The following is a 13,057-nucleotide window of genomic DNA, read 5'->3' as shown; positions in this document are numbered from 1 at the left end:
TTTTTATTTCTTTTCCTGAATAGATGCAAATGTTCCAAGAAATGATGATGATGATGAATATGCAACTATGTAATGATATTGTGAATTACTGAATTATATATGTAGAATGGAATGATCATCTGTTAAGAATGTTTGCATTCTGTTTAGTGTTTTTTGGTATTTAAAAAAATTTTTTTAATTAATAAAAAAAACTAGAAAAAAAAGAATGACTAAGAGGAAAAAGGAAAAAAAAAATGGGGAGAAACAGAGACTTTCCCCTTAACTTTTTATTGTGAACATTTTTCAGTGTTGAAAAATTTGAAAGAAGATACAATCTATGCCTGTTATATGCCCATGTATATTCAACAGTTGCTGCTATTCTGTCCTGCCTGCCCTCCTCCACATGCGAGGCTTTGCCTCTTACGCAGAAAGGATGGGCCTCCGCAGAGGCTGACATCTCATTGGACATCTCTAAGCACAGTGTCAGCTGGAAATTTCAATATATTGCAGGACCATTTAAATGTTTCAGTAACAGACATCATAACACTTCAGCAATAAGCACATTCTCCTACAAACTACATAAGCCATTATCACACCTAAGAAAAAGAATAATTCATTGATAGTATGTAATCTATAATCATAAAATTTTCCCAGTTTTCCCAAGATAGATTCTATGGCTGTTTCTGCTGGGTTCCCCCCACCCCAAGTCAGGATCCAGGCAAGGTTCATGAATTGCATTTGATTGTTAAAGCTCTTCAGTTTCCTGTAATTTCTAACAGATACCCCAAATATTTTCCCATGACTTTTTGAAGGAATTTGGCCAGAATGTCTCAGTTTGTGACTGCTTCCTCATGGTGTCACTGAACTTGTTCCTCTATGCCTTTTCATTCCCAAAGAATGGAATTAAATCTATAGCACATGTTCTAGAACCAGAAGAGTAAGTGTAGAGCAGTGATTCTCAAAGTGTGTTCTCCAATCCAGCAGTTCCAGCATCACTTAGGAACTTGTTACAGATGCAAATTCTTGCCTCAAATTGGATCTACTGAATCAGAAACTCAAGGGTGGGACCCAGAATCAGTGGGACCCACTAAAAACTTTTAGGTGATTCTGATGCCCATTCAATTTAAAGGAACAACCAGTGCGGAGGTCAGAACTCAGGCTTTTGGATCAGATTTCTCTGGGTTAGAATACCAGCTCTGCTGATAATTAGAAGTTTTATTTTGGATTGGCTTCAGCCTTCTGATTTATCTTCCTTGACTGTTGTGATGCTTAATTGAGATAAAGTAAAACATTGCGACACCTGATCTAACACATATCAAGTGCTTACTCAGTTGAATATTCTATCAGTCTCTTAAATGTAAATTAAATTTGAAAAGTACTGGAAGAAAATACTTTTATATTCCTGAGGTGAAGAAGACCAATCAAAATCTGACACAAAATCCAGAAGCCATAAAAAGAAAAAAACTGACAAATTTCACTACATAAAAATGAAAACCATTATATAGTATAGGAAAAAAATGAACAAACAAAAAGATTGGAGGAAATATTCATAAAATGTACAATAGGCAAGTGTTAATATCTAAAGAGCTCCTAAAAGTTCATTTGAAAAATCCCCCCCTAAAGTGACAAAAATATGGACAAGACATTTATAGAAGGAAAGAGATCTAAGTATCCAATAACCAGCCTCAGTATAAGCGCAAATTAAAATGAGATAGCATTTTCATCCAACAGGTAGACAAAGGTTGGTGAAGGTGAAGGGTGAAAAGAGCACAATTTATAGATTATTGGTGAGAGTTTAAACTAGTTAACCTTTCTTGAAGACCACAAGGTAGTGTCTTTCAACATATAAAATGCACAAACCATTTGATGCAGCAATTCAATATGAAGCATCTTTCCTACAGAAATACTTGCACATATGGGCAAAATTATGTATATAAGGTTGTCCATTGCAACTTTTTTATAAAAGCAAAAAATGTGGGAACAATCTAAATGGTCATCCATAGGGGAATGTTAAATAAATTATGGCACCTTCATTCAATACAAATATCCCATTATAGAACTATTCCATAGTACATTCTGAATATTGAAAAACACATTACAAGTAATGTAATGAAGAATAATGAAAAATTACAATTTTGTCAACATACGAATTTCTGTGTATATGTGTATGTCTGATCACACCTGTGCATGTATACCTAGAGAAAGCCAGGAGACTACATGCAAAACTCTTAATAGCAGTATTTATGAGAGGAATTGGAATGAAAGGGAGATTTCACCATTTACATTCCATTTTCATCATTATTGTTATAAGCAAAATATGTGCTTTTGCAATCAAAAATGTAGGCAAGAAACATAGTCTGGGGTGATCGGAGAGAGCATGGAAGACTTGGGTCAGCCCCTCGAGGACGGCACCATGCCAGGAGCTGCATCCTAAGGCAGAGACGAATGCTCTCTGCCCAGGTCTGCACGCGCTGCTGCTTGGGGACTGGCGAGAGCTCACATGTGGGCTTTGGTGGCCCAACAGGTGCTGCAAATTCCATCTCTAAGGCAGTAGGCCTGCTTGAGAGGAATAAACAAAGCATGACAGTCTCCGAAAGATTCCATAAGAAAGTGAGGCTTTGAGGACTAGACTTTGAGCTCTGAAGCTGAGGAAGATACAGGTTTTGTGATCTAGGATTTGTTTATTCCATTTCTTTGAAGGTAGTGCCAAGAATTTTATGGGTTAAATAGACCAAAATACGTCTACTCATTTGGTCTGTGAGTCCATTTATAGATGCATGTGCCTACTTGGAAACAGGATCAGTCTATGTACACGGGCTTCAACATCTTGATTATAAAAATTCCCATTTGGATTCCATTGACAACTAATCTGATTAAGCATTCTGTCTCAGAACTTGAGATTTGTATTGTTAAAGAATTTGCTCCAATATCTAAGGCAAAAACAATTATATCTAAGAGAAAAATTCAGTTTGGGGTTAGGTATCAAGGCATGCTTTGATAAATTCATGTATTTATCTAAATGATTGCTTGGAAATAGAAAGAATGATACTATATACTTTTCTTTCTTTTAAGTAAATGTTTGAAAAATACTAATTTAGAAATGTATTTTCCTTTAGATTTTGCATTTGGAAATAATGTAGACAAGTAAGTGATTTTTAATCTTTAATTTTATGATCAGATTATTTCATAATTGTGCTGATCCCCTTTTATCCTTTTCCCATAATAGATTTGAATGAATTAAAAAATTACTAGCTTATCAAAAGATGGGGAAAATGGCTGTCTTTCCAAAGTAAATGAGTTTAAGCTACTTTTCATAATTTGATATATTTATGTTTTTAATATTATTAGAACCCAAAGTAAATTAAAGGGTAATATGATTCATAAAAAAATAAAAATTGATGAGAATTATTAAATATTCCAAACAAGGGGCTTACTTTCCTTTTTTACTTTTCCTCTAATTATGTTCAGTGAGAGCAAGTGTTACATAGATTAACATTTTATTTTACAGGAACTGACATTTTCAAAAGCAAATACTTTTCATAATTTATATTATGAAACTTAGACATTTCAAAATTATGAATATTGATGAATTTTAAAATCATTATTCTTTTTTATTTTGCACTTAGGAATTTTTTCTTTGGATTAGTGTTGAAAAATATTGTCCCCATGCATATTTATAAAATGTGATCGAGGGAAATAACACCTTTGTAATAAAATGCATGTTTATTTATGTTAAAATATATGATATCCATATATTTTTTATACTGCAAACATTTTAATGCTATCATTTAACACTGGTTTCAAAATGCGAATGGAAGAATGTGTGAGGCCTAATCAAATAGCTAATCCCCAGATATGTTCAAATAACTCTACTTTAAAAACTAAGCAATATAAACAACAAAAGTAGAATTATATAGCCTAAAAGACGTTTGTCAGTAGAGCCCATGTTAGTGATACTATACTACAAATAATATAAAAATATATGGCATTTAGTCATTTAAATAAAAAATTCATTTGGGCTACTTGATTTTTCTCTGACATAATTGCTATTCTTACAGAACTGTGTTTGCTGATCCAGAAGATGCTGTTTTTGTAAGATCCATGAAAAGATCAGTGATGGCAATCACTTCTATGAACTGGGACACAGTTCCAACACGAGAGGAGAAATACCTTGAAGAGAAAGCCACAGAACCTGCTCAAATGCTCACGGTTACACTGAGATAAACTCTGGTTTCCTAGGAACCTGTGTTTTTCAACTGTATATTAAACTTCCCTGTGATTTAGCATATTATATATTTGTTATGATATTATTTGAAACATTTATATGTCAACAGAAACACCAGTAATGAAAAATAATTAATATGATTTATGATTTTCTAATATAAATTTTTGTTGACATAAAACATGTGTGCAGAAATGTACACAAATCATACCTATACAAAATCGTAAGTAATCATCCTGGTAATGTGGACAAACTCATGTAACTAGCATCCCAGGTCCAGAAGTAGAACATTACCAGTACTCTAGATGCCCTTTCATTTCTTCTCCAGTCACTAACCACCCTTCAAAAGTAATCACTGTCCTGATTCCTAGACCATAAATTGTCTGGTTTTGAAAGATATGGCATCATAGACAATGAATTCTTGTGTGCCCAGCTTCTTTCACTCAACATTGATTGTTGTTAGTAGCAATAATTCAGTCGTTCTCATTGCTGTATAGTATTCTATTGTATAAATGTACCACAATTTCTTTTTCCAGGCTACTGGTTTTTTATTCTTGCTTCTGAAGGCATTTGCCAATTCTTGGTGTGGGTTGCTGATCTGGGCTTAGCCCAGCCACAGCTTGCTGCTAGGAGAAAGAGAAACCAGAAAAGCTTTTAACATTTGCCTGGTATCTGCAAAATCCACCAAATTGGACATTTATGGTAACTCAAACACATGGCCATTTTTTTCCCAGAAGACACTGCTTAATTCTGAAGCTGGATAGGAGGCTAACAAGCTAGGTCAAAGCTTATGAAAGGCAGAGTGACATTTCCCCTTTTCTGATGGTGCTTAGGAAACATAGACATGATGTGGAAGTAGGGCTGAAATCAAAATAGGCAAGAGATGAAAGCCCTGGAGGGAGTAGTAAGTTGACACTGAGAAGCCACAGCCTCCTTTCACCTGTAGCCAATTATCATTCTGTACATAGCTAGAGTCTGAAAATTCAGCTGTGGTCCCTGGCAGAGGGTTGCTGCTGGGGGGAAGAAAAAGCAGAGATTTAAGCATTCATGTGGCTAAGTGGCTGCTATCAAGGCTGATACAAGGCAGAAGTGATGACATGTGGATTCCAAGATTAACTCAGGGAAGGAATGGAAACATTCTCTTGCTTTCTTTCCTGGACCACTTATTCTGGGTGATGCCAGCTGCCTTGTCATGAGGACACTCAAGTGTCCTCTGGAGATCTGCATTTATGGCTATGGAAAAATCAAGATTCATCCCCCAGCTTCCAGATCTGAGACATTTCTTAGACTCAAAGCCTACTGACTAAAGACACAAAATCCTCTTGAGAGGCCGTCTCCAAAAATCAAAGTGAGAATATACAGTAGTGTTTCCTCCTAATCCTTTCTCTAATGGGAACCCCACTTACTCAAATAACTGCACATTGGGAAATGGTAAATAATCAGTTTTTATTTTAAGTGTAGGATAAATGGCCTTAAAGTAATGTAAGTGGACCCAAAATATCATGTCCCATGGTCAGAGTGGGGTGCATGGTAGCCAAGTGATGAAGGGAATCCTGACCTAAGAGGTCTCACAGTTGGTCCAATGGGTACTTTTTAGTTCCTGAATAAATGCATAATAGGAATGGATATAGATGGCAGCAGGAAAAACCCTAATTTTGGTTTCCTTTACTAACCTGTGGCTTTCTGAAACTGCAAGTCATAAGTAATATTGTATCCCAGGTGGGATGGCAGAGATTTGTGCTTTCTGAAGACTTAAAAGATACCGGCATTGTGTTCTCATTATACCCCCAATAAATATACTGCTCTGGTCCTTGGAAAAAAACAATGGAAAATTAGTTAAGTAGTAACTCCAATTGAATTCCTGTGCTGGATATGACATATTTGCTCTAAAAGTTCAACCCACTCTCTAGTTCTTGGTACTGAACTGTTGATCTGGAAAATCCATTCATTTCAATCCCGATCAAGACAATCATCATCTTGTCACAGGGCTAGGTTAACTGTCCTGCTCTCAGTAGCAGTGTAGTCCAAAAGAACCTTGATTGCGTATACATTCCACACAACTATATCACTGGTACATGACATCGTGTTAATCAGGTCTGGAGAGTAGGAAGCGTTAGGTACTCTGAATGCTATGCTACCATGAATGTATGTAAGCAGGTAGGAGAAAAACCCACAAAGATTTGGGGGGGTTGCCACACCGGTAATGTTAGAGGTCCTGTGCTTTGGAGTATGCTGGGATATTTCCCCCCAAGGTAAAAGACAAGTTTTGTCATCTTGCACTTTTAAATGATGTGAAAAAATCACTTCATTTGCTAGGCATCTTTGCATTTTGGAGATAGTACATTTCATATTTGAGAATGCTAATCCTACCCATTTCTTGAATGACTCTAAAAGATACCAGTTTTGAGTGGAGGGTAGGGCAAGAAAGGACTCTAAAGAAATTGTAGGCTGGATCATAAGTGGCCCTGAGGCTTTGGTTATATAATTATGGTGGTATTAAAATGTGTCCACAAATGCTTTGATACTCCTCCTTCCAACAGGTGGAATCTAATTCCTTTCCTCATGATTGTGGACTGGACACACATCTAACAAATAGAGTATGGCAGAATTGAGGGTGTGTGGCTTTCAAGATTAGGTCATAAAAGGAATCAAAACATTCTCTTGCTTTTTCTCCTGGATCATTTATTCTAAAGGGAAATCAGCTGCCATATCATGAGGACACTCAAGCAATCCTCTGGACAAGGCTACAAGGTAAGGAAATGAGGCCTCCTTCCAAAAGCCAGTGAAGAATTAAAGCCTTCTCCCAACAACTATTTGAGTGAGTAATCTTGCAAGCAAATCCTCCAGATCCAGTTAAACCTTTGGATGACTGCAGTCCTAGCTGAAAGCGTCACCGTACCCTCCTTAGAAAGCCGAAGCCGGAATCTACCTAGTTAAGCTGCTTGTGTATTTCTGGCCTACAGAAATGGTATAAGATAATGTTTATTGTTGTTTTAAGCTGCTAAGTTTTGGGATAATTTGTTACACAGCAATAGATAACTAATACAATAAGCCAGCATAATCTATAGTGCTTAAAGAATCATGGGTATATAAGGATGCTTTGTGGAGTTTCTGGTAAGCTCTGAGAGACACAATACAGTCCTCACGGGTTCTTGAACAAGATCATACTCTACAACAGAGAACTAGTCACTGTTCAAGTGGAAGTTCTAGGCATGCTGCTGTATCCTAGGACTAAGTGAGACCTTGGTCACTGAACATCAAGTAACCGTTTGACTAAAGCTCCTCCTCATAAGCTGAGCACTTTCAGACTCAGCAAGCAATAATGTTGTATGGACATAACCACAATCTATTTGAAATAGTACATTTGGGGTCAGATTTAAGCTGGTCCTCTAAGTTGCATAAACAGTACTGATTGTTATTAGGTTGTAGTAAAAGGATGATGTTGCCAATTGAATCATGTCTCCCACAAAAGGCAAGTTCAAGTCCTATGCCCGTGTCCTGTGAGACTGAACCCATTTGTAAATAGAAATGTTGAAGATATTATTAAGGTGTGAACTCATTTGTGAATAGGATCTTTGAAGATCCTCTGTGGACCTTATGCATAAGAATGGAATCTTTATAAGCAGAAGAAATTCAGATGCAGTAAGTTGGTAGGAGCCAGAAGACAGCAGAAACCAAAGGAGGACATAGGGATACAATCACCATGCAAGACACAAATGCTGGCAAGCTATCTCCAAACAACGCAGAATGACCTGGTGATACCTTGATCTCATCCATTGTGGTATTTGTCATAACAGTTCAGGCAAGCATATACCTGGTTTCAGAATTTCCAAGTCTTGCTGTGGAGGTATCCTCTACACAAGATTTTCTGGTTGACAGTTATTACTCTTAACAATATATGACCTGGCACATTTCACGAATTCACACAAAGGTATATGAGTTAGAGTCAGACATCCTCTAACCCATCTAATACTTTCTCCAGTACAGACACCATAACTCTAATTTCCCACCAAAGCTCAGCAGCTTTTCTTTTAGTTCAAATTCCCACAAATGAACATTTTCAGATTGGTCTAGAGGATGTTTTCAGGTCAAACCCATAATGGGCAACTGATGGATCTCTCTAGGGTCTGGCATTTGCTCCTTCCTTCTCAGCAAGAGCTGGGAGGAAGCAAATTCCCTGAAAACAGCACATATGATGGCAAGGATCTTCTAACAGGCAGAATTTTTCTGAGCTCATAAATAAACCAGCAAGAAACAATGGGAAATTTTTAGCATCAGAACCAATCTGAGTTTTGCTAGCTGAGTGATCTTAAGTCATTCAATATTTACAAGACCAATTCCCTTCACCTATAAAATAAAATTTTAATTAAAACACTAACCTTCTCATTATGAATAATGCAAAACTATGTTCAAGTTTCTCTTTTAAATAGTAAATGAACTTACTATGTACCAAGAATTGTGCTAAAGAGATTATTAAATAAATGTGAACAGTCCTAGCATAACAGGAGGATATGGTGGGGTGGAGGGCAAAATATGCAACTATGAAGTGAAACCAAGAGAAAGGTTTTAACAACATTCTAGGTGATCACTCTGCTTCCAGTCTTTCCCATTTGACTCTTATCAATTGAAAAATGCTCTTTGGCTTTCTTGATATGTTTTCTTACTTTTTTCATCTTTCCACTCCGGCTTCTTTGCTGACTATATTTCATCCACCAAAGAAAGGATGGTATTCCCTTAGACATCTGCCTTTGCCTCTTTTCTGGTTGCCCTTCTCATATCCCTTGTTCATTCTATGCACTAAGGCTTTACCCTCCACCTCCGTGCTGAAGAATGAAAAATCTATACCTCATCACCAGAGCCCAGACCAAAGGACCAGCTGCCTGCTGAGCATCTTCAACTATATTTGCTCAAAAGCAAAACATCCAAAGCTAAGCTCACTTTCAATTTGTAAAAAAAAAATCTTTTTTTTTTTACTCCTGCCAAGTTCTCTTCTCTCCAATCCATTGCCCCACACCTAAATATTCTTCTGTAAGGAGGTTCTGATCTAGTTACTTCCCTGCCAAGAACGGTTCAGAGCCGCCCCATCTTCTACTGAGGAAGCCTAACATCTCTAAATCCCTCCTGAGCCCTAACAACCTCATTTTCCACCCATCACCCAGGGAATGCACTCTTCATTCCAAACTGCTCGCAATTCCTCAAATGGCTGTTCTAACCAACAATGCTGCAGTAATCTTGTACCTACATAATTCACATATATGAAAATTTATATGTAGTCTAAATTCTGAGAAGTAAAAAACTGTTGAAAGGTGGGTACATTTTTAATTTGGCAGATATTGCCAAATTTTATTCCATAGAACTTGTAAAATTTTAGACCCTCCACTAAGAATATATAGGCATGTTTTTCAACACCTGAACCATAAAGCATTATCAAACATTTGGATTTTACCGACCTGGTTAGTGGCAAATGGTAGCTCAGTGTAGATGCCATTCTTATTTCTCATTTTGAATGAGGCCGAGCATTTCCACAAGCTTTAGGAGCCATTTTGTTTTTCTTTTTTTAGTGAACCATTTGTAATTTTTGTCCATCTGTCTATAGGAGAAATTAATCCTTCTTTATGAAAACACCAGCTAAAAATACTTTTTCCTAGTTTGCTCTCCTACTTAAAGTTCATTTTGTCTTTCAGATTATTATATTTTTGTCTTTCCCGTTTCTAAACGTTTGCCATTTCAACCATGTTATATAATTGGAGTCATAGGGAAACACACAGCCCTTTTTGGGACTGGCATTTTTTAACTTAGCATAATTCTCTGGAACTTCATCCAGGTTGTTACATGTATCCATAGAGCTTTTGTTTTTATGGCTGAGTAGTATTCCATTATATTGATATACGAGTTCGTTCAAACATTCAGCCACTGAAGGGCATATGGCTGTTTTCAAATTTTGGTTATTAAAATCAAACTACTATAAACATTTGTGAACAGGTTTTTGTGTGAGCATAAGTTTTTACTTCTCTAGGATTAATACTCAAGGTTACGTTTGTGAGTCGTACAGTAAGCATTATGTTTAATTTTTTAAAGAAACTGCTGAACTCAGCACTGTATGAGGAAATCAGCTTTTCTGTATTCTCACTGGCATTTGGTGTTGTCACCATTTTTTGTCATTCTTATATTACGCAGTGATTTCTCACTGTGATTTTAATTTGCATTTCTCTAATGGCTAATCAAGTTGAATATCTTTTCATGTGCTTATGTGCCACCTGTATATTCCCTTCAGGGAAAGGTCTGTGCATGTCTTTTGCCCATTTCTACTTGGATTATTTTCATTTTTACTGTTGTTGATTTTTTTAGAATTCTTCATATATTGTAGAAATTAGCCCTTTGTCAGATGTGTGATTTTGCAACTTTTTCTACCAGTCTGTAGCTTGTCTCTCCAGCCTCTTAACAGGGTCTTTCACAAGCAATAGTTTTAATTTTGATGAAGTCCAATCATCAATTTTTCCTTTTATGGATAATGTGTTGGATGTAAAGTCTAAGATTTCTTTGCTTAGCCCTAGATTTTTTCCAAAAGATTTATAATTTTACACTTTAAGTCCATGAACCATTTCAAGTAGATTTTTGTATATGAGACTTTAGTCAAGTTTCATTTATTTTACAGATGAATATCCAATTGTTCCAGCACCATTTGGTGAAAAGGCTATCTTTTCTCCTTTTAAGTTGCTTTTGCACCCTTTTCAAAAATCAGGTGGGCATATTTGTGTAGGTCTATTTCCGGATTCTCTTTTCTGTCCCATTAATTAATGTCTATTCTTCTTCCAGTACCACACAGTTTTGATAACAATAGCTATTTTAAAATCAGGAGGACCAATTTCTCCCATGTTATTCTTCTTTCAAAATTATTTTAACTATTATTTTTCCTCTTCCTTGTCCTATATATTTTAGAATAATATTATCACTATCTACAAAAAATCTTGCTAGGATTTTGATAGGAATTACATTCAATCTGTATATCACTTTGGGGAGAACTGACATCTTTACTGTTTTGAGTCTTCTAATCCATGAACATTGTACATTTTTCCATTTACTTAGACCTTGTTTGACACCCGTAACAGTGTTTTGTAGTTTTCGGCACATGTCCTGTACATATTTTGATATATTTCAATCTATTTCTTTTTAATGACTGCGAAAGGCATTTAAATTTTGATGTGCTTGTGTCTATTGTTAGCATATGGAAATATGATTGATTTTTGTATGTCAGCGTTACATAGTGTAATCTTGTGACCTGGCTGAATGCAATTGTTAGTTGTAGGAATTTTTTTTTTGTAAACTCCTTTGTTTTTTCTATGTAGGCAATCATGTTATATACAAATAGTTTTCTTCCTTTCTTTCCAATCTATGCATTTTATTTCCTATTTTTGCCCTATTTTACTGGCTAGAACTTCTAGCACTTATGAGAATTAGAGTGGCGTTCCCAGTCTTAGAGGGGAAGTACTCAGTCTTACCACAGTAAGTATAATGTTAGCTCTAGAGTTTTTATTAATGTTCTTTATCAAGTTGAAAAAGTTCACCCTGAATAAAACAGTATTTGCAAAGTCCCTTGGAGGAATGGTGAGAAAGAGGGAAAACTCAACTTCCCCAAGTAGAGAATTCTTCATATTCTCACAAGCAGTGGGGACAACCAAAGCAAAAGGCCGAGTCTCCAACCTTGAGATTTGTTCATGTGAAACTTAACCCTGCAAAGGATAGGTCAAGCCTACTTAAATTAGGCCTAAGAGTCACCCCCAAGAGAACCTCTTCTGTTGCTTACATGCGGCCTCTCTCTCTCAGCCAACACAACAAGCAAACTCACTGCCCTCCCCCTCTCTACGTGGGACATGGTTCCCAGGGGTGTGGACCTTCCTGGCAACGTGGGACAGAAATCCTAGAATGAGCTGGGACTCAGCATCAAGGGATTGAGAAAATCTTCTTAACCAAAAGGGGGAAGAGAGAAATGAGACAAAATAAAGTGTTAATGGCTGAGAGATTCCAAACAGAGTTGAGAGGTTATCCTGGAGGTTATTCTTACACATTAAATAGATATCACCTGTTTAGTTAAGGTGTAACGGAGAGGCTGGAGGGAACTGCCTAAAAATGTAGAGCTGTGTTCCAGTAGCCATGTTTCTTGAAGATGATTGTATAATGATAAAGCTTTCACAATGTAACTGTGTGATTGTGAAAACCTTGTGTCTGATGTTTCTTTTATCTGCCTTATGGACAGACGGGTAAAACATATGGATTAAAAATAAATAATAGGGGGAACAAATGTTAAAATAAATTCAGTAGATTGAAATGCTAGTGATCAGTGAAAGGGGAGGTTAAGGGGTAGGTATGTATGAATTTTTTTGTTTTCTTTTTCTGAATTGATGCAAATGTTCTAAGAAATGATCATGACGATGAAATATACAACTATGTGATAAAAAAAGAATGTTCATATTGTAAAAAAAAACACACAGACATGGTATCTTATAGCTTTGGAGGTCAGAAATGGTCAAGGTCTGTGTTTCTTCTGGAGGCTCTAGAAGGTTTCCTTGCCTCTGCTAACTTCTAGAGGCTATCTGCATTCCTTAGCTTGTGGTCCCTCCTTCCCTCTTCAAAGCCAGCAGCATTGCATCCTCAAACCTCAGGCCTGTTTCCATCATCACAGCTCCTTCTCTTCTGCTGCCTCTGTCATCATGTTGCCTTCAATAACTCTCACCTCCTGCTTCCCTCATAAGGACCCTTGTGATTACATTGAACCTACCTGTATAATCCCTAATCCCATCTGTGAACCCCCCCTTTTGCCATGTTAGGTAACATATTCCACAGGTTCTGGGGATTAGG

The 13,057-nt window shown here is 36.6% G+C and overlaps 1 protein-coding gene across 7 annotated transcripts in view; it reads left to right on the top strand.

Moving 5' to 3' along the window:
- The window catches only part of LRRC72 (leucine rich repeat containing 72), a 48,268-nt gene extending 43,998 nt beyond the window's left edge, over positions 1-4,270 (top strand). For 5 of the 7 annotated variants that reach the window (XM_077122383.1, XM_077122388.1, XM_077122391.1 and 2 more), the window contains 2 exons: positions 3,096-3,123; positions 4,038-4,270. In XM_077122383.1, coding sequence (XP_076978498.1) covers positions 3,096-3,123; positions 4,038-4,203 — 194 coding nt within the window. In that variant the 3' untranslated portion in view covers positions 4,204-4,270. The remainder of the gene's footprint in view (positions 1-3,095; positions 3,124-4,037) is intronic. The other 2 variants (XM_077122417.1, XM_077122410.1) reach the window with 2 other exon arrangements.
- The last annotated feature ends 8,787 nt before the right edge of the window (positions 4,271-13,057 follow it).

The sequence above is a fragment of the Tamandua tetradactyla genome, chromosome 1 (assembly GCF_023851605.1).
Source record: "Tamandua tetradactyla isolate mTamTet1 chromosome 1, mTamTet1.pri, whole genome shotgun sequence".
Lineage (NCBI taxonomy): Eukaryota > Metazoa > Chordata > Mammalia > Pilosa > Myrmecophagidae > Tamandua > Tamandua tetradactyla.
The sequence above is the reverse complement of the archived record's forward strand: the minus strand, read 5'-3'. Positions and strand labels throughout refer to the sequence as shown.